The sequence below is a fragment of the Emys orbicularis genome, chromosome 5 (assembly GCF_028017835.1).
Source record: "Emys orbicularis isolate rEmyOrb1 chromosome 5, rEmyOrb1.hap1, whole genome shotgun sequence".
NCBI lineage: Eukaryota > Metazoa > Chordata > Testudines > Emydidae > Emys > Emys orbicularis.
Genome location: NC_088687.1, coordinates 63,004,703 through 63,032,429, shown reverse-complemented (window position 1 = coordinate 63,032,429; position 27,727 = coordinate 63,004,703). Strand labels below are relative to the sequence as shown.

At 39.7% G+C, this 27,727-nt stretch overlaps 1 protein-coding gene across 1 annotated transcript in view; it reads left to right on the top strand.

Moving 5' to 3' along the window:
- DCHS2 (dachsous cadherin-related 2) overlaps window positions 1–27,727 on the top strand; it is a 251,894-nt gene that overhangs the window by 146,434 nt on the left and 77,733 nt on the right. The window contains exons 3-5 of the mRNA XM_065405322.1: window positions 1,108–1,339; window positions 23,410–23,646; window positions 25,825–26,841. Coding sequence (XP_065261394.1) covers window positions 1,108–1,339; window positions 23,410–23,646; window positions 25,825–26,841 — 1,486 coding nt within the window. The remainder of the gene's footprint in view (window positions 1–1,107; window positions 1,340–23,409; window positions 23,647–25,824; window positions 26,842–27,727) is intronic.

Here is a 27,727-nt window from a genome sequence, read left to right as displayed (position 1 = left end):
ATTTTTCTGTAGTTCTACCTTGCTCAGACTGGCCTGCAGCTGCTGCCTTCCCCACAAGGTTGAGTTAATAACCGGTAGATGCTCCCTGTATTGTTCCATGGAGCCAGTGCAAGAGTTTGGCTTCTAGCCAGGGTGTGTGAGAGGCAGAAGTGTAAGCCAAGTGGAGAATAGCATAGCAGCGCAGTCTTGAGGAGCTGGGGAGATGAGTTAGTGACGACAGCTGCAAGGCTTACCCTCCTCCTCTCCCCCCGCCCTCCCGGGTGCACAGGTTGGAAAGGAGGACCAAGGTCCAGGATGTGGAGTCAGGCTTCCGGGAAAGTATAGCAAAAAAAAAAAGCTATGCTCAAAAGTAATTGTGTGTTAATTAAAAATATTCACTGATGTAAAATTATGAGCCATAGTTGTGTGTGTTTGTGTGGGAAATGGGAATGGATAGTATTTCATGTCGGTAGACTAAATTAATGTTGCCATGGAACGTAGGGAATGGAATATAGAGGTTGCTGCTACAGAATTCAATCCCATTGTGCCTCTGAGTACCCAAGGGCTTGTGTGTGTGTGTGTGTGTGTGTGTATGTATATATATGTGTACTGGATGGCTTGTCAGAACTGTGTGTTGCCCTCTAGAAGCTAGTCTGTAGAGGAAATGGGGCCCTAACGCTAATACAACTAGCGGAGATTCTCATTTCGTTCAAGTGCTAGAGGCATTTGTTCTTGAAGAAAAAGGGCCTGACCTTTATCTGTGAAGCCACAGAAAGCACAATAGGTGATGACTATGAAATCCTATGTGCCAAGAAGTACAAGGGATTTACATGGATAACTCTTGTTAGAGTTAACAAGTTTTGTACTTAAACCTCATGTTCCTTCATGGGAGAATAGATCCCTTTGTTTACTGCAGTAGCTAGCACGGTGGAGCTGCATTAAATATACTGTTAACTCCTTAAACTCAATGTTGTGGCTTTTATAGGTGCCCTTTACATAGTTACTTTTAACAAATGTTTTTGTTCAATTTCATTGTAGATTGTTTTATATTCTAGCAATGCCTTGAGGCATATATTTGGTTAACTGTAACTGACTTTGATTTTTACTTTGTTCTGGTTTATTCAACAGGGTGGGCTAAGTGCCCAAGCTTTTGTTCGTATTGAGATAGAAGACATTAACGATAATCAACCTATTTTCGACCCTGCCAGCTATGTGACAAGCATCAGTAGTCATACGCACCCAGGAACAGAGATCATCAATGTCGTTGCCACAGACAGGGATTCAGGGATATATGGAGTTGTGACATATGAGCTGGTTCCAGGAGAGTTTTCTTCCCTTTTCACAGTGGATACTTCTTCAGGTACAGTATGCATGTGTGACACAGAAATTATAAGACACACCATGTCACACTTTTTCTTTGAAATTTAGTTTCTTTGTTTAGAGTCAAGTCATAAAATCAAAACTTAGGCCCTGAGGCATATGTGCAAGATATTTTCTTTGTTTTTTGGGGGGGGTTGTGAGCAAACGTTAAATGACCTTTGCATCTACTGGAATAAATAGAGCTCTAGAATGTATGTCACGGGAAGTGGAATGACAAGCAGCTGATGTCATTTCTCTAGCATTTTAAATTGGAAACTAGAGCATTTTGGCCATGCATCAGTTGTGCATTAATTACTTTATACATATGTTAATGCTTAGAACACTAAAGACTTATCTTGCATGCGTTTTATTGGGGGATAGTTAGTCTCCCCTCCCCACCAACAAGGAGCCTCCTCTTCTAGATTTCTGTTCCCTCCAGGACTTGTATCAAATAAGACCCTTCCTTATAGCCTTCCAAAGTGTGCCACAACAAATTTCCCAGCATGCTGATAGTCTCATGCTACCCACCAGTCTCTAGTTCTATGTCTCTGTGTGACTCCACTGTCAGCTTCATGAGTATCCTTTCCTGCTCCTTACTTCCTGACCTGACCTCCCCCATTCTGACTTCTGGCTTGAGGGAGAGGTCTGGATCCCACATCTGGGGGCCCTGAGTCACACTAGGAGTGTAAGCCAAGGCAAGAGGGCATTTTGATAGGGTCAAAGCAAGTCAGGATGAACTACTTCTAAGAGTCTTTAATGCACCTTGCCTTCACAGAACTCGCTCCTTTAGCACTGCCCAAACAGCAGTCCCTGCTGGTTTTTTTGTTATCCTGGGAAACTCTCCAGTGCCTACTGGATTAAATACCAGGGGCATAACCAATGCCCAAAGTACACCAGACTTTCAATATTTGGCTTTTAATATTTGGGAACTAAACCAGAACTACAGTTCAACTTGAAATCTAGTATACGTATCCTACTAGGAATATATCCTGATCGTCAGTATTATTTCCTGATAGTCTATCATTTAAGATTAATTAACTTTGACATAGGGGATTATTTCATATGTTTTAATAATTTTGCTGTGTTGTGATATGTGTGTGTGTATTAGCTGTTTGGCATGGAAATCATCATAAGGAAATACTCTGTTCTCTCAAAATGATGCCTATTTGCATCCTGTGATCTAACACCTAAAATATTCTGATAAACAGAAGAAACTAATCTACTTAGGAAGTTGGCCCGCTTATCTTGGCTATTTCATAATTTACTTTTACCATGGACCTTAACTGCCTGTCAAATCAGTCCCTCTAGGGCATAACTGATGCCAAAAATATATAGGTCAATCAATAATCAGGGAACTGGATCTCCACAATCATTTAACTGATTGTTTCAAAACTGCATCAGTGGCCTTGTCAGAGAGAGCCCCTGTAGGTTACTCAAGAAGAATTGGCTTTGCAGTATGCCTTTCTTTAAAGGGTTCTTCTCCCTTGAATTGTGGCCCTTTGGCCTGATTTTTCCAGTTTGGGTGATTTGTATAAGGTAAATGTCATCTTTAATCATGAGGAACACTTGAGTCATCAGTATCTTGTGGAACTATCATGGTATTTTATCAAACAGAGACCAAATTAATAATGAAATAACCTGAGGTCATTACTGCTGGCACTTATAAATGAAAAACCATTTGGGTTGAAGACACTATTCCCAACCTTATAGCACTTGGAATCTGATTGCATATAATCAGATCTCATGGATAATTCATGATATCCGGCTGTGTTTTATTTTAACCTATTAATATTAATGCTGATGTGTCCTTTTTGGTAAAGGATACCCTTTTTCCTTTTGCCTTTTTTTCATGTCTAGCTGCAGCAGTGCGTATAATTAATTAATGGTGAGCTGAAATAGTTTCTAGACTGTTGGCAATATCTAAGTGACAATAGCCCTTGTGACTGTCAGGCTACTTCCCAGAAGCTCTGCAATCTTTCTGGGTTAAGTAGCTATGGAAGTTGATCAGTATTAAGAATTGGAAGCAAATTCTATGTCTTGCTCTGTGACAGCCCAGAGACTGAGTTCCTCCTCTTCCTTGTTTTCTGAGAGGCAGGAAGATGACCAGTTGCCATTTAGGATTTTCCCTTTTTGTAAGAATCTCTTCTCTGCTTCTGATATTGGAGGGATTCACTGAGAACATCGAGTGTCCCTGCTGTTCTTCTCTCAAGAGGTTGTAAGGAGACTTACTCCAGCTGCCATGTGGATTGCATTGGCCCAGTTTCACGGGGAGAAGGAGATGAACAGAGACTATCAGAAATAGAAATTGTATATTGAGAACAGGTGGGCTGCAAACTTCTATAATCTCTCCTCTCTCATGAGCTATTTGAAAACATACTTCAGGGAGGTCCTTTTTTTAGCCTTCACTGTGGACTTTCCCTTGAAGCCACCATGTGTGGATTGTACATTGTACAATATTGTGGATTTGTGTCATGGCAAGTCCCATCTCATTTGCTTTTTTCACTTGCAAAGAAGGGATTAGGGAGATGACAATGTGGTATGGAAATGGAGGTTGGGGTTAGAAGTTGCATGTGAATTTATTTTACTAATCAATTTCTTAATTTCTAAGTGATAACTGTAATTGTTGGAAATGTGTTCAGGGATCAGGCAAGATAGTTAGTTAACTGAGTCTTTTTGACTTATTTTGTTAGTCCTTAAATAGTTTGGCTTCTATTGATATGTACATGGGACAGACAATGGTATTTTCAGTTTTAGGAAAAGACATTACAAAAAACGCATTTTTTACTAGCTGAGAATTATAGTAATATAACAAAACTCATGTACCAGATGAAGCTATTCTCCAGGCCAAATGAGATTTTTATTTGACAGTGTCCAGAATGTATGTTTGTGTGTTATTGTAGCTCAGCTCAGGGGCAATCTCAAATTGCTGTATTCAGGATTTGTAGCACTCGCCAAAAAATAAAATTTTCTTTCCACTTTCTGAATAAAAAAAGAAATGGATAAGGGGATTAACAAAAAAAACCACACACACACAAAAAAACCACCTGCTTGTTGAATATCACTTCCTGCCAACTATGACTTTGCTAAGGAAACTATGTGACTGTATTACCAAAACTGTAAGCTTTGCACAGTAAGCAAACTGTGTTCACAGTAAAAAATCTTCATGATCTGTTGGTCATAAGAACATAAGAACGGCCGTACTGGTTCAGACCAAAGGTCCATCTAGCCCAGTATCCTGTCTACCAACAGTGGCCAATGCCAGGTGCCCCAGAGGGAGTGAACCTAACAGGCAATGATCAAGTGATCTCTCTCCTGCCATCCATCTCCATCTGACAAACAGAGGCTAGGGAAACCATTCCTTACCCATCCTGGCTAATAGCCATTAATGGACTTAACCACCATGAATTTATCCAGTTCTCTTTTAAATGCTGTTATAGTCCTAACCTTCACAACCTCCTCAGGTAAGGAGTTCCACAAGTTGACTGTGCGCTGTGTGAAGAAGAACTTCCTTTTATTTGTTTTAAACCTGCTGCCTATTAATTTCATTTGGTGACCCCTAGTTCTTGTATTATGGGAATAAGTAAATAACTTTTCCTTATCCACTTTCTCCACATCACTCATGATTTTATATATACCTCTATCATATCCCCCCTTAGTCTCCTCTTTTCCAAGCTGAAGAGTCCTAACCTCTTTAATCTCTCCTCATATGGGACCCATTCCAAACCCCTAATCATTTTAGTTGCCCTTTTCTGAACCTTTTCTAGTGCCAGTATATCTTTTTTGAGATGAGGAGACCACATCTGTACGCAGTATTCGAGATGTGGGCGTACCATCGATTTATATAAGGGCAATAATATATTCTCAGTCTTATTCTCTGTCCCCTTTTTAATGATTCCTAACATCCTGTTTGCTTTTTTGACCACCTCTGCACACTGCGTGGACATCTTCAGAGAACTATCCACGATGACTCCAAGATTTTTTTCCTGACTTGTTGTAGCTAAATTAGCCCCCATCATATTGTATATATAGTTGGGGTTTTTTTCCCCCAATGTGCATTACTTCACATTTATCCACATTAAATTTCATTTGCCATTTTGTTGCCCAATCACTTAGTTTTGTGAGATCTTTTTGAAGTTCGTCACAGTCTGCTTTGGTCTTAACTATCTTGAGCAGTTTAGTATCATCTGCAAAGTTTGCCAACTCACTGTTTACCCCTTTCTCCAGATCATTTATGAATAAGTTGAATAGGATTGGTCCGAGGACTGACCCTTGGGGAACACCACTAGTTACCCCTCTCCATTCTGAGAATTTACCATTAATTCCTACCCTTTGTTCCCTGTCGTTTAACCAGTTCTCAGTCCATGAAAGGACCTTCCCTTTTATCCCATGACAGCTTAATTTACGTACGAGCCTTTGGTGAGGGACCTTGTCAAAGGCTTTCTGGAAATCTAAGTACACTATGTCCACTGGATCCCCCTTGTCCACATGTGTGTTGACCCCTTCAAAGAACTCTAATAGATTAGTAAGACACGATTTCCCTTTACAGAAACCATGTTGACTATTGCTCAACAGTTTATGTTTTTCTATGTGCCTGACAATTTTATTCTTAACTATTGTTTCGACTAATTTGCCCGGTACCGACGTTAGACTTACCGGTCTGTAATTGCCAGGATCACCTCTAGAGCCCTTTTTAAATATTGGTGTTACATTAGCTAACTTCCAGTCATTGGGTACAGAAGCCGATTTAAAGGACAGGTTACAAACCTTAGTTAATAGTTCCGCAACTTCACATTTGAGTTCTTTCAGAACTCTTGGGTGAATGCCATCTGGTCCCGGTGACTTGTTAATGTTAAGTTTATCAATTAATTCCAAAACCTCCTCTAGTGACACTTCAATCTGTGACAGTTCCTCAGATTTTTCACCTACAAAAGCCGGCTCAGGTTTGGGAACCTCCCTAACATCCTCAGCCATGAAGACTGAAGCAAAGAATCCATTTAGTTTCTCCGCAATGACTTTATCGTCTTTAAGTGCTCCTTTTGTATCTCGATCATCAAGGGTCCGCACTGGTTGTTTAGCAGGCTTCCTGCTTCTGATGTACTTAAAAAACATTTTGTTATTACCTTTGGAGTTTTTGGCTAGCCGTTCTTCAAACTCCTCTTCGGCTTTTCTTATTACATTCTTGCACTTAATTTGGCAGTGTTTATGCTCCTTTCTATTTGCCTCACTAGGATTTGACTTCCACTTTTTAAAGGAAGTCTTTTTATCTCTCACTGCTTCTTTTACATGGTTGTTAAGCCACGGTGGCTCCTTTTTTAGTTCTTTTACTGTATTTCTTAATTTGGTCGTAGCAGTTGGTCAGCAGCAGGAGATTTAAAAATAAACAACCAGTTTTGACATCTAGATATTATGAGGTTGGGCCTGATCCAAAACCTATTGAAGTCAATGGGAAACTACCATTTATTTCAGTGGGCTCTGGTTCAGGTTCATTGTGTGGTTCTTCTAGATCAGTTCAATGGAAAAAAGAGCTTTTCATTGGACGGACAGACACAGATACATATTCCAGTACAAGGATTAGTGGAATTTTAAAAGACAGGATCAGTGGCATTTATGTGCTTTTGTTTATTTTTTAGATTCTCCATCATTTAGAATATTCTTTTAGAAACTTGTAAATTACATTTATTGTGCTTCTCTGTATGTAGATATTAGGATTAGCCATTTTTCATTTGGCTGAAGATAGATTGTTCCAAACGTAAATCATTTGAAGATTGCATGTAGCTAGAAAACCATTTTGGTGTGTGATTGGTTCCCAGTTCTATGCTCTATGCCTGTTTTATTATAATTTATTTCTATTGGTGGCGCAAAATCCACCTTAGTTCACTTTTATGTTTTACTTTCCTGGGTACCTGCATGATCCATGTTATCTATGCCAGTGGTTCTCAAACTTTTTTTTTTTTGCGGACCACTTAATGATCTTTTCAAATGTTATTTGTACCATTAGCTAACTATTGTAAAGCGCTTTGAATAAAAGCGCTATATAAAAAAAAAAATAACTTTTTTTGTTCTACAAATAAAAGCACACAACTCATATTAAAATATCTCTCCCCCACTGCAGCAGCCCCTGAGCTGGGGCTGAGACAGAGGGGGGTGTCTCTCCCTCTCTCCCCCGCCGTGGCAGCCCCTCAGCTGGAGCTGGGAAGGAGGGGGGTCTCTCCCCAGCAGCCGCAGCCCTGGAGCTGGAAAAAGTATTCTCTTTCTCTGGCTGCTGCAGCCCTGCACATCCCAAATTCCCCCACCCCCTCTTCTCACCTCACCTTACATGTGCGTCTTCTCCAGGGTCCAGGCACCTAATTAGTGAAGCCACGCCTCCGCGGCTCCACTAATTAGGTGGATGGCCCTTCATTCTCTTGTGTGCGGCCGTCCAGGCACGCACCTTAGAGGGAACTATCCGCAGACCACCTGAGTGGAGCTCGGACCACAGTTTGAGAACCTCTGATCTGTGCTATTTGCTCTGTGAGCAGCACTGGTTAATTGCCTGGAGCAAAGCATACTGAAGAACTATGCAGGCTAGTATGTTGTTTAAGCTGTCTTTATCTGTTTTCCCCATTAATGGTTAACAATACTTTACCTGAAGGTGTCATGCTGTCTGGAGTGACTCACTACTGTGAGTGCCAATCTCAGGTCAGCCTGTCAGAAAACAGGACAGAGGCCCAAACTGGTGGTAGGTTCTATAATTAGATTTCATCAAGGCAGTAACAAATGTGCATTCCTGGATCACTGTACCAGCTTTATCATGGAGTCATAGACAGTCCCCTTAGGCTCTCCATCTTGCCACCCAGACAAACTGGACTTAGTGATAATGGTCACATAAACCAAAAATCACACCACATCAGATTGCTCCCAGTCCCAGGAGACTAGTCACTTACCCCAGATCAATTGGTATTCCAGCTCTTACACCAAAAACAACGAAGGCACCACATTCTATACTAAACTCTAACTATTGGTTTATTAGCTAAGAAAAAGAAATTAGAGATATTGAGAGGTTAAAGCAGGTAAAATACATTAACAGGTGAATCAAAGTTCGTAAGTCCTAAATGATAGCAGAGGTGTAGTAATCTGCCAGTTTCCCAAAAGTCTTTTCAGTCCTACCCAGAATAAGTCTGAGGATCTTCTGTTCAGTTATTCCACCATGTTAGAATCCAAACAGCCCAGAGATAAAGGATCATTCCTTTAAATCCATTTTATAGCTTCTTCTTACAGATAACAATGCGACAAATGTTTTTACTCACTCCATGACCACCTGCTTCGAAATTAGCATTTCCTGTTACAGTCCTTAAATCCTTCATTAGCATTTCACAAGATTTCTTTGAGTAATTTAGTTACAGGGTTATACATAAACACAAATGTTTGTGATCACAAAAAATAGGGTATTTCTCTAGTTTCCATGAATTGAACACCTGAACTCATTCTCATACTAACACACACTTTAATCTAGGGTTATCTAATTACAGGGGCATACATAATGTAAACATAATTTCAGGGGGTATATGCAATGTAAATGTAATGTAATAGTAAACAACAGGATATAGATAGGTGAAAACAATACAATTAACATCTCCTTTGATCTCTACTAACACAAGTGACTTGGCCTGAATATCTACTAATACATGTAACTCCTTTGATATTCACACACAAGTGAATTGGCCTATGGCTTTGGCCTGAGCTGGTCTGTCAGTGTCACGAAGGTATAGAATATTTATAGGCATGGTTGAACAAGAAATTAGAAGTTGTGGGCCTTAAGATGCAACTGTAACATGACAGTAAACCTAGGCAGCAGTAACTCGAAAAAACTGACATTGACTCCTCAATTTATCATCTTTTTGTCACAACAGCAGCATTATTTCTGGGATAGCTGATGGAACACACACTTTGTTTCTTCTTTGGTTGACTTTTATTTTTCACCCATGGACACAGAGTTCATCCTTTAGTCTTGTAAATATCCTACCTGAGAGCTGTAGAAAGACCTAGGATTATCACCTCAGTATTTTCAAGATAGCCCTGATTTGAGGAGACTATCTCAAGTCTGCGAAATATGTTTTGAAAATTATTTTGGCCCAGTCTGACATCATCATGTTGAATTGCAGAACTTGGTCTGACCCAGACTCTTCACACAAGTGCTCTCTCCTTGTTCTTGAACGCACACATTCATTGACTATCATGAAATGTCTGATCTGAATCATAGAGAGACAAGGTGGGTGAAGTAATATCTTTTATTGGACCAATTTCTGTTGGTGAGAGAGACAAGCTTGTCTCCCTCACCAGCAGAAGTTGGTCCAATAAAAGATATTACCTCATTCATCTTTTCTCTCTAATATCCTGGCACCAACATGGCTACAACTACTCTACATACATGACCTGGATCATGAGAGCTGAGTTAAAGCACGCAGTCAACAGTTTGTTTTCTTTTTTATAGTGTTGTATTCTCAACATGAGGTAATCTTCATCCTCTAGACCATTAAGTTTTACCAGAACTGCTTTCACTGGTCTTTGAGTATCTGTTGATTTCAGTGGGCTTTGGCCCTTTTATCAGAAGGACTTATTTCTTCCATCTACTCAATTCAGAGAAGATACATGTTAAAAACAGCAGACAAGTAGTATTACTAATGCTGGTTGGGAATTTTTCATCAAAATGACTTTTCAATGTAAAATGCAAAATTGGCATTTTTCGTGGGAAAATTTTGATTTTTACAAAAAAAAAAAAAATTCCATGGGGAAAATTGAAATGAACTAGCTTATTTTTGGCCAGTATGACACACACTGCATCTGTCTAAGTCCATAGGTGTTGGAGTTCAGGTACTTCACTCCCTCATTCTCTTCTATGGTTTGCGCTCCTTGGTTTTGACCACCTCCCTCATGGTGTACTGTGGTATCCCCTCTGACTCAGCCACATGGTGAAACATGTGAGTAACATTGCTCTGGTGCATCATGGGAGATGTAGTCCAGCCAAGGAGCCAGTTCATAAGAAAGAATAAAGGCATGAAGCACTTGAACTGCAACTTCCATGAATTACTGCAGCACCTTAGGCAATACAGTTTAATGTCAAACTGACTCAAAATGAAACATTTAGATTTGGTTCCACACACCAGAATAAAATGTTTCAATTGGAGAGTGTCAAAAAGTTTTGTTTCAATCAATAATGTTGAAGTGAAATATTTTGACATTTTTAATTGAAAATTTTTGATACCAAATTTTTTACCAAAATTTTTTTTCTCGACTTTTCATCCAAATTCAGAATGAAAACAAATGTTGGAATATCAGAAGTTGCTGTGGGACATAAATTCTGATTTTCGCGTAACCCTAATTATTACATAGTGTTTAATACATACCAGATTGTAGACTACATCAAAGTAAAACTGGGGTGTGTACTTCTTTTAAAAAGAATAAAGCTTTTTATGGCTGCTAATGATGTTTTCATACTATAATTTATTATAGGAAAGATTAGTCCGCTTAATTTTTAAACTACTCCTGGCATTTCTATATGGTATGCAATAAAATAAAATTGCTACACACATGAAGGGGTTCGCTTGAGTAAAGACAGATTTAAAATTAGGAATGATTTATTTTGGAACGTTCTAAGGCCACATTTTTTAGTACAACTGCTTCAATGCCTCTTTCCCCTATTTTGCATAAGTAATTGGTAGCATATGTAGAACACTGAAAATCATGGGACTGTGTATGACAATGGGTTAGCACGTTAAGCTTTCACCTCTGAAGACCTAAGTCTGTGTTAGGTCATAGCAGAAGACTGGGTGGGCGGCCTTCACCTAGTCATTAGTGGATATGTATCTCCATCACAAGACTGCCACAGAATTTAATAAAAATGAATTTGATTGGCAGTCTCAGCTATGGAGAAGACTAAGACTGGGAACAGTAAGGACCCAGGATTAGGCCATAGGAACAGATTGGGTTAGCAGAACAGCATGAAAAAAATATACACTGTGCCAGCCCTCGTTGTACATGGTTCTATTTTCATTCAAGATCACTAAAATGCAATAGAATCAACCAAATATGTGGAGAAAAATTACTAAAGCCATGTGCCGAAGACCCTGTATTTGTGATGGTAGGGTGATGTGTGCATTTGTAATGCATTGTACTGCAACACACTGCAAAATGTTTTACGAAATATCTTGTAGTTCACTGGATGTCACATCTATGAATTACAAAATTTTACCAGATGGCAGAAAGGGCACACCCCCACTCCATTCCACTGCCACTGCTGTTTGGTCTACACGAAGCTGCTTACATGGCTTGACAGCAGCAAAAAGAGGAAAAAGTAGATCAAAAACTGCTTGTACAAAAAACATAAAAAACTGCACTTAACAAGCAGTAAAATACCATCACTCAACATGCTTCTCCCATAGATAATATATAGGCAACTAGAACATAATCCAACTACTACATAAACAACCAGCAAGTTTTGCTTTCTTCTTTCTTCCAGTCTGCTAATATTGGACTAATCCTCCTAATCAACATGTGATAGATCAAAATTTCACATTAACTATTGTGCTCCAGAGCCAATTTTATAGACCCAGAGAGCCCTGAAGAGTGTTTTCCAGTTTTTACCATTTTGTGAATGGTTGACTGGCACCTTTCAGAAGCAAGGGCTCCCCAGATGTGTCTGTCAGCTCTGGGAAAGGAGGGAGCACTACTAACTCATTGTGACTGAAAGCAGCAAGTTACACCAAAGAATATTTGGAAAATTCTTCCACTATGTCAGACTGCTACAGATGAGCATAGTAGGCAGCAGAGCAGATCAGTTTGAGGCTCAGGATGATATGTGAAATGCTGTGTAGTGCCCTCAATGAAGGGGAAGAGCAAAGAAGCCCACTCTCATTGGGCTTCTGCTTCAGTGTCTGTCTCTATTCCTAAAAAAGATTGTCTCTGCTTACCATGGCAGTGTAGTTTTTGTCAGGTTGAGTGCTGAGAGCTGTTTTAACATCTGCAAGCCTGCCAGCTCACAAAACTCTTTTACTGAAAAGATTGTTGATTAAACAGAGATGCTCTTGGAGAAATTCAATAAGTTAAGTAATCAGAAAGCGCTGTTTGAATTCTAATGTCTTGCTGACCAGGTGAAATGCTTTGGCAGTCCAGGAGCCATATAGGTTATCTCAAAAGGCTCTGTGTTGTCTTTGAAAACACATATGACTGTTTCCTTGCTATGGAACTACATAGGAGAGCAGTATGCCTCTCTGGGAGATTTGCAGTTCATCATTAGCCTGGATTCCAGCACACTCCATTGTCATGTGCTTTGAGTTTTTAGTTGCCTGTTCAAGCCTTGTGTAGAAGAGTTGTTGTCTAATTTTTTCCATACACAGAGAACAGCCTGAATTACTTCTATGTTAGATTAAGGGGAGCAGAAGTATATCTCCATGAGACTGCATTTTGAGTCTCTTCTGCAACATTCTGCATTACTCTACCTCACAAAATGACAGCTGTTCTTGCTGGCAGAGTCAGACTTCTTTAGAAATGTAAAGGTGCAGTAGGGAGAAAACAGTAATAATCCGTTACATCATATTATTTTTTTATTTATTTATTTGTATTGCTGTAGCACCTGGGAGCCCAAATCACAATCAGTGCCTCATTGTGCTCATTACTGTGCATACACATAATACAAAGACAGTCTCTGCCTCAAACAACTTACAGTCTGATTATACAGTAAGAGACATCCGATGGACACTGTCAGACGGGTACTAGATAAGTCTGAGAAGATACTGGGCAGCATGATAAGCAGCCGTTTCAGCATTCCAGCTGCTTAACAGTTGTCAAGTTTGTTTGTTTTTTGTAGGCACCATATTAAAGGACAGTTTTATGGAGCTATATAGTCCACAAGAAGGAAAGTACACTTAAGCAGTCCATATATCCTCAGTCTTGCCCAACCCAAAAATTCAAAAATCATGAGTTAGATGCCCCTAAATCATAAGATTAAATATATATATATATATATATATATATATATATATATATATATATATTGTGTTTTTTGGTCTAGCTTTTGATTTTTTTAATGCCACCCACCGTGTGTGTGTGTGTGTGTGTGTGTGTGAGAGAGAGAGAGAGAGAGAGACGAGTACTGCAGTATCAGTTCTCCCAGATTTATAGAGTAAGATGATTTTGACCCCCACTGCAGGAGCTCTCACTGGAAGACCCAACTGAGATCAGATTACACAATTTTTTTTATAAAATCCGATTAATTTGGCCCAGTGACTTTAATAAGACAAATTAGAAACATTTCCTATTTGCAATGTCCAAAATAAACAACTGCCACTGTAAAGTAAACATGCAAATTCAATCAGACTTTGAACCAGCAATTGAAAATCTCTGCTAAATGATTGTGATGTCATGAAGTATGAAAATCTTGTGTGAGGGAATTACAATACTTCTGTGAAACAGTTACATTTAAATGCTAGTGTTTAGTTTTCCTCACTTTTAAGGACTTATACAAGATTGTGGAAGAGAAAATTTTGGTGGAATTCAGAGAGTGTTTAGTGAATAGGTGTCAGAAAGTGAGACATGGAGGGTCAGGCCTAATGGATGGAGCAGTAGCAGTCATGCCTATTGGTCGATGCAGTGGCAGCCAGGCCAGGAACTGGTGCCAGTGGTCAGAGTCAGGCGTCAAAAGCAGGTTCAGAACAAAGCAATGGTGGGGCTGGGAGCCAGCCAGGAGCAAGGGCAGGGCTGGAGTAGGACTGGGAGCAAGGTTGCAGTTGGAGCAGGGGTGGAGCAGGCTAAGGCCTATGCAGTCTGTCATCCCTCAGGCAGGGAAGAATGGCAAGCTATGAAGTGACATTAGGCAGACTGAGCTGCTGTTTCTTTGGTGAGGCTTATCTGCCTTCTCTGAGACAACAGACACCAGACCAGCTCCTGGTTTGTGGATTGGCTGGAGCCTAGCACAGAAATGACTTACCATCACATGTGGTAATCAGGCTCTAGTTCAGGGATGTCTTATAACACACACATGCCTTACAATAGGCTCAAAACCCAAATTCAGAAAGCTAACTGAAGCGTGAACAGATACACAGCCAGATGTTTTAAAGTTCCAGTCCTCTGGTGTCAGATTGTGACTGGCCATTGTCCAGATGAACTGGGCGTAGGAAAGGTACAAGGAGACATCCTTCCCTGGCCCCACATAGCCTAATAAAAGCGCAGCCAAATCCCAGTGCTCAAAGAAGTGCAGGAAATGCTTGCCCCAGAGGCATATGGCTCCCTAAATGAGTCAGAGAATAGGCAGAGACCAAACTCCCTCTCCCTCTAGTGCATCCCCAGGAGTATCAAAGCAGGGTTGTTCTAGGAGGCAGGAGGTACAGCTCCATATCACTCATAATACAAATTTGTGCCTGAATGGTACCATATTACCCCCATTCTTGCCTTGCTTGAAAGGCTTACACACTGGAGTACTTTGTACCACCAGAATGTTAATGTATTGTGTATTGATTAATAATATCTGGCTCACTAATATTTGTAACCCTGGAAGCTAAAATAATAATTGCATGCTTGAAGGAATAATCTGCCTGCTGACTAGGCTACGTGTATTATAGGTGGGTATTACCTCCTTTTTTAAGTGTCCAAGTACTGGCCCCTTTTGAATGCAGAGTGCCAGACTAGTCAGATCTGAATGACATATTCTCTATCCCTAGTTTCATATTTTTTTATTTTGAATGATTATCATAGCAAAATATATTTTGATACAGATTTCCATAAATTAAGCACCTATTGTGGCAAAACCTACAATTTTATACATCTAGATATTTTCCATATGTGTATTTGCTTTTTTGATAGGAAATGTAATTTTAGTACAAGAATCCAGGCAGAAGGGGCTGTAGGAAGCTTTCTCCATATAGGGGTGTAGGTTTAGGAAGGAAACTATTAACTGGAAATTGGTATGTAAAGGATTGCCTGGTACAACAGCAGCAGCAGAATACATAGACCTTTCAAACTTGTGGTGAAATAGTCCTGACAGCGGGCAAAGGGCCTCAGTGCCAAGCTTTATTAACCTAATTCTTTCAAGCTAGAGCTGTTTCTGTTATAGCAAATAGAATGTAAACAAAATTGTAAATGCCCCCAAGAAAGCTTTTATTTCCTGACAGTTATTAAACTAGTTCTTTATAAACTGTATTTTGGAATGTTGTGTTATGGTTGCTGTCAAGAAAATAGCTTCAATAAAACAGATGCATTTTGAATACAGAAGAAATGATAAACCTGGAACCTAAATTTGATTTTTCAAAGATTATAAAAGAGCAAAAATAGGCAATGAGAAGATGAACTAGAAGTGAGATAAAGGGCCATCCTCCTCCTCCACCTCTGCAACTATACTCTTGATGTTAGACACAGGATCCCATCTACTACATGCTATCTTCTGTCAAGGAATCTCCTCCTGTATGCTTGTTCTGCACATTTTTACTATCTAATTTCTCTACCATAGTAACTGCTCTGTCACATGTAAGAGCCAAAGCTGTACTTAAGACTCACTGCTGATAGGTTAAAATATACTCTGAATAGGTCATTGGAGATGAACATTGACCTACATAGTATCAAGTAATGGGGTCAGCTGCCAGATTTGAAGGTGAATTTGGGTAATGAACTATACATACCATTTTTGCCATCTGCCTACTGTCTGAGTTGGGTGTCAGTTCTTGTCAGTAGATCAGTCCAAGAATTCTCTACAGAAATACTGCCTGGGGTTAAAGCCACCATGGCAGTCAATTTCATGTGAAAGATTGCTACTAAATAATCATTGATCTTACTCTTATGTTTATTTGCTTGTTCTAAACTTACTTTTTAGTTCTGTGAGCAAAGAGAAAAAATAGCAAGCTAATTGAATAATTAAGTATAGTTATAAACACAATACAATATGTTGGTTCAGTTAGATTAGCTCAATTTCTGTCTTTGCTTTTTCAGTGGATGACTAGTGATAAACAAATACTTAGCTATCGGTAGCTGAAAGCTTAAATGGTAATAATTGTTGGCCAGGGACCAAGATTTTGTAAGGGCATTGATACTATAGTATTTCTTCTTTTTTTGCTAGTTTGTTTAAAAAAAAGACATTCATTTTTCAAGAGAAAGAGGTTGCTAGTTCCAAAAACATGGCAGTTTGCAGCTGTAGACAATGACCAAAGGACTCAGGCTACATAGCCATGCGGGTGTGGGAAAGGTGGAGAGCAGGGGTTGCACACCTGACATCTCCCACCCGATGAGCAAGTGGGCAAAGCTATGGCTCTGATTCATCATTCCCTCCCAATGCATCAGCCAGAAGGGGTGCAAAGAGGGAGTCAATGCTCTATGTTGAAAAGGGCTGTAGCAAAATACTTTCTCCTGAAGCAAGGGTACTCCCTGGACCACACCGTCCCTTACTCTTGGCTGACTTTAATACATCGTTCTAGTCTGAGATTTTTAATCTGATTACTTGAAGAGCCCATGGAGAATTAGGATGACTGTCCAAAGCAGTCACCAGGAGAAATATATAGAAATTCATTAATAAATCAGTGTATTTCTGCCATATAGAATGTGCTCTTTGCTGTTGGCCTGCTTTTGAAATCTACCTCCATAGCATTCTCATAGCATATTTGGTGTCCAAAAGGAATGGAACACAAAATTATGGTGAGGAATAAGACCCAAGTAATACCTTAAAGAGAATAATTATGTAGGGCCTTATTCTCCCACCCTTTCTCCCGTTGAGTAGTACTTTACTCCATAGTAATTCCACTGAACCAGTGAGACTACCTGTGGAGTAAGGTGCTGCTCAACAGGAGTAAGAACAGCAGTATCAGGCCCATAATGAATGCTATATAATTGTCACAAGAGTGGCCTGTCCCGAAGGGCTAGATTCTGCCTATCCCTTATGTGGGTTCACATTGTGGGGGAGGAAGTAAGAAGCTTCACCCTAACTTATGTGGCCTGTGTAAAGACCTGATAGAATTACAGTGCCAGCACTGAGGGCAGCACAGGGACTTCTTGCTAATTAGTCCCCTTCAGCAGAGAGAGAGGAAGGATGTAGAGGGACAGAGAGCAGGTAGGGCCATGATTTTGCTCAGTATCAACCATCACAGTTATGCTGCATCTCTTAAATCTCTTTGCACTCTCCCCAGGCACAGGGAACTCCTGAGGAAAAATACTATCAGCGCTCTTTACTGCCCCTGAAACAGAGCTGTGCCTAAAAGGCACAATCTAGCCCCAAACTAGGTTCTGTAACGTTCCCCATTAATGTGTGCTCATATGCTGAAAAGTCATTCTATAGAAATGGTATCATGAAGATCTATATTTATTTTGTTCCTCTCTCAATTCTTCTACATTTACATGTAGAAATATGACTTCTCTAGCTGCCAGCCCTCCAGATTGCATCTAAGATGTGACAGTGAAGTGGTTTTCTTTCTGGGCTATGTATTGTCACTAACAATAGTTTCTACAGTCTGGATTTCTGTCTTCAATTACAGTTGTGCAAACCCATTAAAGAGAATAGGTTTGTATAGGCATAAGTGGGGTCAAGATTTAGCCCTGCAACTGGAACTTGTGATCTTTTGATCACTTGTGAGCCAGAATAGAATCCAGCTCACTGACCTGTACCTGTGTTAACTCTGCTGAGCTAACAGGAGCAAAAGGTAGTAAAATTTATTAGAAGCAGAAGATATGACTTTCCATACACACTGGGAGCCAATCTGTAAGTAAGAAGGTGCCATTTCTACATAATAATGTCTCAAAGTAGAACCACACTTTTATCTGTGTGGTCCCTGCTGGGAACTTCCGTTGCAATAAAACGTTTCCTCCAGAGGAGTTGTCTAACCACTGCTCCATTCGCTTTCCATCATAAGCCTTTCTTCTTGGAACTGTTTTTCATAGTGGAAGGATATATTCTGTAAAATAGCAGCAAAATGTGTTCCCTTTTAAAAAAATTTTTTACAACTGAATCCATGAGTTCTAAACAACAAATGCCTGTAGTAGTAGTAATAATAAGCTGCTGTATTTTCTTAATGACAGAAAAGGAGAGAGTGGAAAAATATAGAACAACGTTCCACCCTGTGACAAAGTGGAAAAGGGTTAAAAAGCTACGCTTGGGGCAGAGCAGGAGACACAAGGTATTTGTGTCATGTAACTGTCGGGTTGATATGAACGGGTCATTAAAGGACTGGCTAAAACCCACCCATATCAATGGAGAATCCCAAAAGGACTGAACAGTTGACATCTAACAACAGGAAACTCTGGCAGGCAGAATATGTGACTTCAGCATGTGTCTGCAGGAGGACAATGGACCGAGAGATGCCAGGAGACTAGGGTAAGAGCTGGCCTTTGGAGAAAGACAGGAGCTCATCTGAGACTGAAGGACAAAGGGACAGAGAAAGAAGCCAAGATGGTTCTGTCAGCACCATGACTCAAGGGAGCCCTGGGTTGGCCAGTATGAACTATGTCTTAATCTTTGCTTCTCTGTGTTTCCAGTTGAGTAATAAACCCTACTCTGTTTCGAAAAGCCTGCCTGGTATCATTACAACTACAGAAATGCATCAAATCCTGAAGATAGCAAAAAGTTACTGAACTGGAGCCCCATCTCCATTGGACTCACTGGGCAGAGCTCTTAGTGTGTAAAAGGAGTGCTGGAGCCCAGAGGCTCAATCCTGGAAAAGTGGCCAATTGGCCTACCCTAAAGGAAGAGTGGAACCCCTTAGGGGCCTGCCACACTGAAGGGATTTACACAAGGGACTGTTTAAAAGCTGGGGCTTAGCACAGCTCCTGTGATCTATGACACACCCATAATTAAGTAAGTGTCAGTTCATTACTATAGCTGTCTAACCTCAGAGCTAGTGTTCAATTTTATAAGGGCAGAGAGAAAGAGAAAAACACATATAAACAAACCTAGGGCTAGAGTAAGAACTGCCCTTATGTTCATTAACAGATTCATCAGATTATCTAGTCTGACTGCCTGTATGACACAGGCCATAGAACTTCATCATGATGAAAACATATCTTTCAAAAAGGCATCCAGTCTTGATCTGAAGACTTCAGGAGATGGAGAATTCACCACCTGCCTTGATGCATCCTTGTATGTGCTACCCAGACCTTTGGTCCAGGTGGATAGAAGTAAGTGAACACTGAATACCCATTTACTTCTCCTTCCCCTGGAGCAGGTGAGGGAGGGGAGGAGACTAGGGAATGGGCAGAACCTGGAGTTCATCTCCTCTATCTTCTAGCCAGTACAGCTGAGTTGGCATGAGGTGTGCTATAATTTGCTGCTGGTATAGAGCAGCAGAGGAGAAATTCTGATTCTGAGGCATTTCTCTCACAAAATCCTTTCAGTGCTCCTGGAGTGGAGCAACTTGCGTACCACCCTTTGCTCAGGGATGTACTAAAGTCACAATTTATTCCTTAAAGAGCAGAAATTTCAAAATTTAACACTTTCTCCAGAACCTTTTCACTCTTCATTTACAGCTAACAGTATCTAAAATGAAAGAGACTTTTAAACTATTCATTGGCTTATTCCACACAAAAATACCCAGTAGTGAGTTGGTCAAAATTGTAAAATATATACTCTTGATCATTCCATGTGAGCTGACCGTGACAATGTTAGAAAAAATTAAAACCCATGTTTATACATTTAACCTCTGGGGGGGAAATGAAGACCTTTTCTTTCAAGCTACAGTTGCTCGAATTACTTCAGGAAATGCCAAAAGTTTTATGTCCCTGAAATAACATTTTGCTGAGCTGTCTCACTAATTGTAAAATACAGTCATGGTCAGAAAGCAAAAACGAATTCAAAAGAGAAGAAGGCTGCTTCTTAGAAATGGCATGTGGTAATGGGTTAGAAACTGAGCAACAATAGATTCTGAATCCATCTGTATCTTTGCTGAATTGTGCTGTGGTTTGTCACACTGGAATAAGTGTCTTCTGTTACTAGTAGAAAACATTCTTCCTTAATTTTGAGCATGCTTTAGAATATATTTTAATTATGTCAAGAGACAGTTTATTATAATGTACTGACAGTATAATTGGAAAGTTTACTAAATGTAAATTTGAATATTTATAGCAATTTTAGGTATTTTCCATTCTTCTACTTAAGAATGCATTGTTCCAAATTAGTGATTCCATTTGATGCTCCTTTTCAAGCAAATATGTCATATTTAATCCTCCTAACGTGGTGTGACTTTAATATAATTTCCACTCTATTTGATGAAGAACACTACCAGATTGAGATAGTGTCAATCTTGAACTCCTGATATCTTTCCTAATATATCTGTCTTGTGAGTCAGAAAATTATGAGACAGTGCTTAGCTTAAAAAAATCTATTTTACTGAATTGCCAGAGGTCTTATTGCCTCCACTGGTTTCCACAAAGGGCCCTGGGATATGGACATCTTCCTAGTAGAAGTCTATTCATATGTAGAACTCTGTCCGTATTTACTCTGCTACATTGGTTGAGTCATTTGAGGAACTTTATACACTTACTACTACTCTGGCATTTTAGCAGACTTATCCTTAATAAACTCATATTTAATCTCAATGAACAATGTCCTAAAAAATCTTAAATTTGACTATCAGTTTTCTTGTTCAAAATTGTACTTATTTAAGGACAGACAGGCAGAAATGGATTTCCTTCTACCTATTGATCAATCATTCTCAAAACATGAGAGGAAAAAGGAGGACAAATAGTCATGAATAAAAATAGCACACTCTTGCTTCCTCCTAAGAATCTCAAAGTGACAGAGCGATGGGGCAGAGAGAAAAATCAAAGTGCAGTTTCATATAGAAACTGGAGCAAGTGCTAGCAAACCAGTGTCCAGTAGCAGAAGTGAGACTGCCTTATCCACTGATGTAAATATAATGGTCATGTTGGCGGAAAAAGAAGAAAGAGATTAAAAACAAAGAAGAAGGAGGAGGACAAAACGGACAAGAGGAAGGCAAAGAGAAAGAGAGTTAGATTGGAGTAAAATAATTTTTAACCAAGTCATTTATCATTTATCAAATAATACATAGACTAAAGATAGGAATTTGGTTTTGGTTCTGCTGATGTGAGTTCATTGTAGGGAGACATCTTTAAACAGCATAATGTGGATATTGATATATGCTAGATTTATAGGTTTCCCCCTTGCCTGTGATCATCTCTTGCTCCTAATGTAGACTTTTAAATTAACTGTGACCAAAGAAAAATAGATAAGATATTGAGGTAACGTAGAATTCCCCCAAAAAGGGAATAAGGGAAGAAACTCTAAAATGTCCCAAAATAAATAAATAAAATTGGCCAACTATCATTTAAACAGCCAGTGTCAAAGCAGGATACCATGGGCATTTGATATCTCCCATCCTTCATTCAGTTATGTGTGAAAACAAATTATCAGATGACTTGGGAGGAATTCTGTTGCTTGACTAAAAAAGGGCGGAATCTCATTTACGCTAAGACCCCTTTATGCTGCCTGAGAAATGTAAAGGGCCTTAAATGTAAACGAGAATCAGAGTTGAACTGAAATAGACTTATGACTTTTTCTGAGTTTCATGAATACCACTAAAACCAATAATTAAGGCAGAATAGTACAGAATATGATATATAACACTTGATATATACATTTAAAACATTTTTAAAATTAAAACCAGCTATCCATATCAACAGCACTAAAGCATTCTAAAACATAATTACTGTGCCATTATTCCATGTCTTAGATGGTCAAAGCCACTTGATATTTGGCCTTGTGCCTCACAAAATGTACCTGCATGCAATTTATGATACAGCAAACATGTCCTGATGTACTTTCTTGCTCTGTTATACTATGCTATATAGTGCACTTCCCTGGATCTTTTGGTATTTCCATTCACTTCATGTACACTAAAGACCTCTGTGCACTTTAAGGGTTAATCAGTTTATTTTTGTTGTTGCTTCTTAATTCAGAAATCCTGCCTGTACTTGTAAAGGACAAGTGGCCAATATTAAATATGGAAGAATTACAAGTATTGATTTTGGAGAATCACTCTAGTTCTCTATGAACATCTTAGCGAGAGTTATGTTTAAACATAACCATTATTACTGAGATTCTGAACTCTTGACTCAAACAAAGCTCCCTTTAAAGTCAAGAGGAGTTTTGACTGTGTAAGGAGGGAGCATGGAGTCCAAAAGAAGACGGTATGCCCATGCTACTGCCTTTTACATTGGAAGTGGTGCTAAAGTTAAAGGTTGTTTCTGTAGTTCTATGTAGACTATATGAGAATTAACAAAGGCCTCATACATGTAATAACGACTTAGTCAAGCAGTCAGAATAAAATATATTTAGGGATATTGATCCCATTCATCTGAGTTAAGTGCTGAAAATGCATTTGTTTTGAGGAATGCTGCTCCCAAAGACAGCTGCTATGGACAAGGCATTGCATTGCCCTTTCACAGAGACAGAAATTATAGCAGTTATTTCTTTTGCTTTAAGCAAAACAGTAAATTGATAACATTTTGCCAGTTCAGCAGATCTCATAAATTGCTAGTTAAGGATGCCTTGCCCTTAAGCTATGATCAGCCAGTGAGTGATTGCTGTCATGATGTCCACCATAGGTCCCACAGACTTGTGTTTTGTGGCTTTAGCTTGTATTTGTTTGGGTGTATTGCTTGGGAAGTTTTGTGAATAGAGTGTCGTTGCCATTCTGAAGTGGAATGAACTTTCCTGTTAGTGAAGTGGAATTAATCTCTTACCATTAGTAAAGTTATATTTTCCCTAATTCACTTCCAGAATTGTTAATGTTATTATTGGTCAAACTCTGGTCTCCTTGATACTGCTGTAAGTTCAGAGTTACTCCACTGAAATCACTGAAGTTGTTCTGGATTTACACCCGAGTAACTGAGAGCAGAATTTGGCATGGTTACTTCAAATGCATCTACATTACTATTTATGAAATCACAATAAGGGAATATGTAACACTTAGTCTGCCTCCTGCCATATTTAAGTTCCACCCTTCTCCCAGTTTTGGGGTGCACTCTGAGACCATTTTACATTTTGCTAAAACTTGGTGTAGGATTCCATGAACTCAGTGTCTTCATTATTCTTTTTTTCTGTATTTTCAGGAATTATTTACTTGATATCAGCTCTCAGTCATTTGGATTATACTATGATGATCTTGACTGTTTCTGCACGGGATGGTGGTGGCCTTACCTCTGTTGTTAATGCATCTGTCATAGTAAACATCCTCCAGACCACTTTGGCACCAGCTATATTTGAGAGGTCACGATATACCTTTTCTGTTCCTGAAGATGTCCCTGAAGGCAGCCCTGTTGGAACTGTAAAAGCAAGGGAGCCTTTAAGTAAGTTCTCCACTTAGATTGCATTCAGACAGATTGCAAAATGTTCCAGTTCTAATTGTAACTGGTACAGAAACATATGAAAATGATCTCTCTTTTTTTAACTCATTATTTTTTTAATATGTCAAACATGCTTGTAGGCTGGTGGACTCAATCATCCGCCTGTGGAAAATAATCAGTCACACCCAGATCAGTTCTTAATCCTTGCCTCAGTGATCTGTGTATTGTCCAACACACGAAAAAGGAAATGTTGAGTGAGAACGCAAAGTAATAGTCCTGTTTCTAACATAGTCTGAGGGACCCTTTGGCATCTTAGTAGTCAGGGCCTCCACCCAGCATATGTGAGTTTGCAGAGCCTCTCACCCCCTCGTAGTCCTCCACTGTAGTTACAAGAATGCTTTCCCAACTCTATCCTGGAGGTTCCCTCTGAGAATTGAGACCCTCATCTATACCCCTGCCTGGTAATCATCAGACCCAGTCAGCTGATGCTGGCCAGTTGGGTCAGATGATTCCTAGCACCTGCCTGCCGGGCTTCTCTCCAGAACAGGGATAACCGGGCCGTAAAAAGAACAGTTCACCATTACAATACTATATACAAGAAGTATGCTTAAATTTACAACTGGATCCCCTTTAGAACATAGATTCCCACATTGTGATCCATGGAGCACTTCTTGGTGGTCTGTGGTGAGCTGGTAGGTCACATGGGGTACTGCTTTCCACCTCATTATTTCCAGTTGTTAACTAGCACTAAAAGACAGCTAAAATACATTAAATACTTTTGTAATATTGCTTTTCCTTGTAAGCAATTGCTGTAGTTACAGCCTGGATGTTGTTATATCACAGGTGGGTGCGATCATGCATGTGCAGGGAGGTGGCCATGTGGCAATCTTTGTTAACGTTTGGTCCACACTGAAGAAGTTAGCAAATCCCTGTATTAGAGCAATAGTAAGGTGCAACTCTTTGAGGGAATCTAGACAACTTGCTGCCTTAAAAAATGTTTTCCCAAATTAAATGGAGAAATCCTGGTGATCTTATAATGTTTTTCTAAATCAATTTTATTCTTTATTTTCTTAGAGGAAAAGGCTCAAATCCTGCTACATTCTTTATAGCTGCAGAAGACCCTAACTGGGCACCTCTGGTGTGGCTCTTCTGCAGAACATTGTGGAGGCAGGATTTGGGAATCATGCAAAAGGAATCCAAATACCACGTTGGTGATGGAGTTCTACATATAAGAAAGCAGGGGCAAGGGCTTTGTATAGATTTGTGAGTACATCAATCCACTGCCTTTCTCCCCCATGGAAGGACAGTGCATTGGCCGCAGGTGTTCTGCCAGGGCTACAGTAGTGCCCAGGGAGCAGGGGCGGCTCCAGGCACCAGCGCACCAAGCGCATGCCTGGGGCGGCCGGCCGGTCGCTGTGGGGGCGGCAGTCAGGGAGCCTTCGGCGGCATGCCTGTGGGAGATCTGCCGGTCCCACGGCTGCAGCGGCAATTCGACGGCAGGTACGCCAAAGCCGCGGTACCGGCGGACCTCCCGCAGGCGCGCCGCCGAAAGCTGCCTGACTGCCGTGCTTGGGGTGGCAAAATACATAGAGCTGCCCCTGCCAGGGAGTGGCTCTGCTAATGTACTATGGTCCCGTGGAAAAGGATGGGAAAGAATATTACGCTGCAGTGGAATATTTAACAACATGGACATAGCAAAAGTGCATTTAGAGAAAAACTCAATGAAATGCAATTCTTTTAATGTATTGCCATGTTTTTCAGTTCTGGCTATATTGAATCTAGGCTTATAGTGATATTGTTCTGTTAAAAATGACATAATTATTGGAGGTTTTCACTATATTTTATATAATGGGAAGAAAATGAGTAAGCAATGGCATTTTCTCTATAAAGGTTTATCATACCAGGGAGGTGAAAATCAAACATCTCATAAATGGACAAAATAGATGCAGTCAGATGCAGCCTGTATAGTATTCATTTTATTGAAGGGCTCCAGGGACATGAGCAAGGAAACATAAAGAGCTCAGGAAAGAAAAACATCTGTAAAGGGGATTACATTTTTTCAGCTGATTCTAACAACATTGCAGCATATTCTTCACAGATGTTCTATAGTGTATTGTATTAAGCACTCATATTATCAGTTGCTTATTTTTTTACATTGGTTGTTTTTGTTCCCACTTGTAGATACTTTCGAAGTGATCTCTTACACAATTTCCTCTGGTGATCCTTATGGAAGATTCTCTATTGACCCTCAGTTTGGTATCATTCTCACCAAAAAGCAGCTGGACCATGAAACTCAGTCTCTCATTGTCCTTACTGTCCAGTCACAGTTGGGCAGCTCCCCTGTCTACAGTAGCACCCAGGTCAATATATCTGTGATTGATGTCAATGACAATCCTCCAGTATTTCTTACAGAATCTGATAAGATAACTATATCTTATAGTACAGTGCCTGGCACAGCTCTGTACATTGCTCATGCAGAAGATAAAGACAGTGGGCTAAATTCGGTAATCAAATATACTATTGCAAACAGGCAGTCAAATGCATTTACCATTGATCCAAGCCTTGGGGTGGTATATCTCACCAGGACTCTGTTCACAGATAAGCAGCATGAATACGCTCTCCACATAACAGCTGAAGATCACGGAACTCCTCCACTGAGTTCTCTGCTAATGCTGACAGTGATTGTTGAAGAGCAAAAGATGGGCACCACCTTGACTTTTGAAAACTTGGTGTATCAAGTGGAAGTCAGTGAGACTTCTTCACTGGATGCCAAAATTCTGCAAGTACAAGCCCACACACAAGTTCCACAGCACACTGCCTCACAGATGGTGTACTCCCTGGAGCCTAGCACAGATTCTGCTGCATTTGGAATTGACCCTGTCACTGGCTGGATTTACCTCCGGAAGTATCTGAACTATGAATTTACACAGATGTACAATTTTAGAGCCTTTGTCAGCAGCCCAGAGGACAGCTCAGGGCAAAATGCGAGTACATCAGTAATTGTTAATGTCCTGGATGAAAATGACAATTCCCCAATGTTCATGCGTGATCTTTATTTTTTTGAAATTGAGGAAAGTCCAGTTCCCCAAGGTGTGGTTGGTACCATCACAGCAGTTGACAGAGACTCAGGAAGAAATGGACAGCTTTCCTATTTCCTTTTGTCAGATGGAAAGTTTTTCAAGATTAATTCCAACACAGGTAGCATGTTATGAGTTGTAATCTCCCCATTATTTCTTTTAGAAAGAAGTCTTCCTCTAAAGGAATTAATGTAATGTGTGAAGTCCAAGGACTGTCATGTCTCTCTTGGGTGGGAATATGCATAATATGCAAAAAGTTGGGATGGAATAATCAATGAAAAATAGGATAACCTAAAGGGTTTGTTTTTTCACTCAACTCAGTAATGGCTTTTCTTTGTTTACTCACTCATGAGTTTGTGTTTGATCTTAGAAAATTTGGGAGTATTAAATAATAGCTTCAGTAAATCATATGAAAAATTCCTAATTGTCTAGTGGTCAAGTAAGGTTGAAAAGAAATGATCAGCGATAAACAAGAATGAAAGGAATAGTGACATTTTAAAGGGAGCACATTTGTGAAAATCTTGAATAGTTATAGTTTAAAACCGTGAATTGAATATATCAGTAGTGTTGCAAAAAGAAAATTCTCAGAAAAGTTACGCACTGTAAAATGAATCCCAGAATGCTCTCACTGATAACCATTATCTCCAGTATGTTTTAGCAGTGTAGAATAAAATACTGAAAGTCATGCAGAAGGGAAACCTTTAAGATACACGGGTACTGTGAATATACTGACTAGCAAGAGATTGCTTTGGCAACACAGATCTGCAATGTGAGATTCCAACCCGTAAAATGGTGTATACCCAGGGGTCAAAGGGCCCTTCTAGATACTTTGGAAATGTGACATCTCAAAATAAAACTACTGTTTCAAAGTAAAGTCTTGTATAATAAGCTTATAAAAGTTTAAAGGTAAACAGAGAGAGGGAGACAAGTAACAGAGAAGGTCTTAAAATGTATAATATAACTCCATCTATCTGAAAAACAGGGGAACACTCAAAATCCTCAGATAA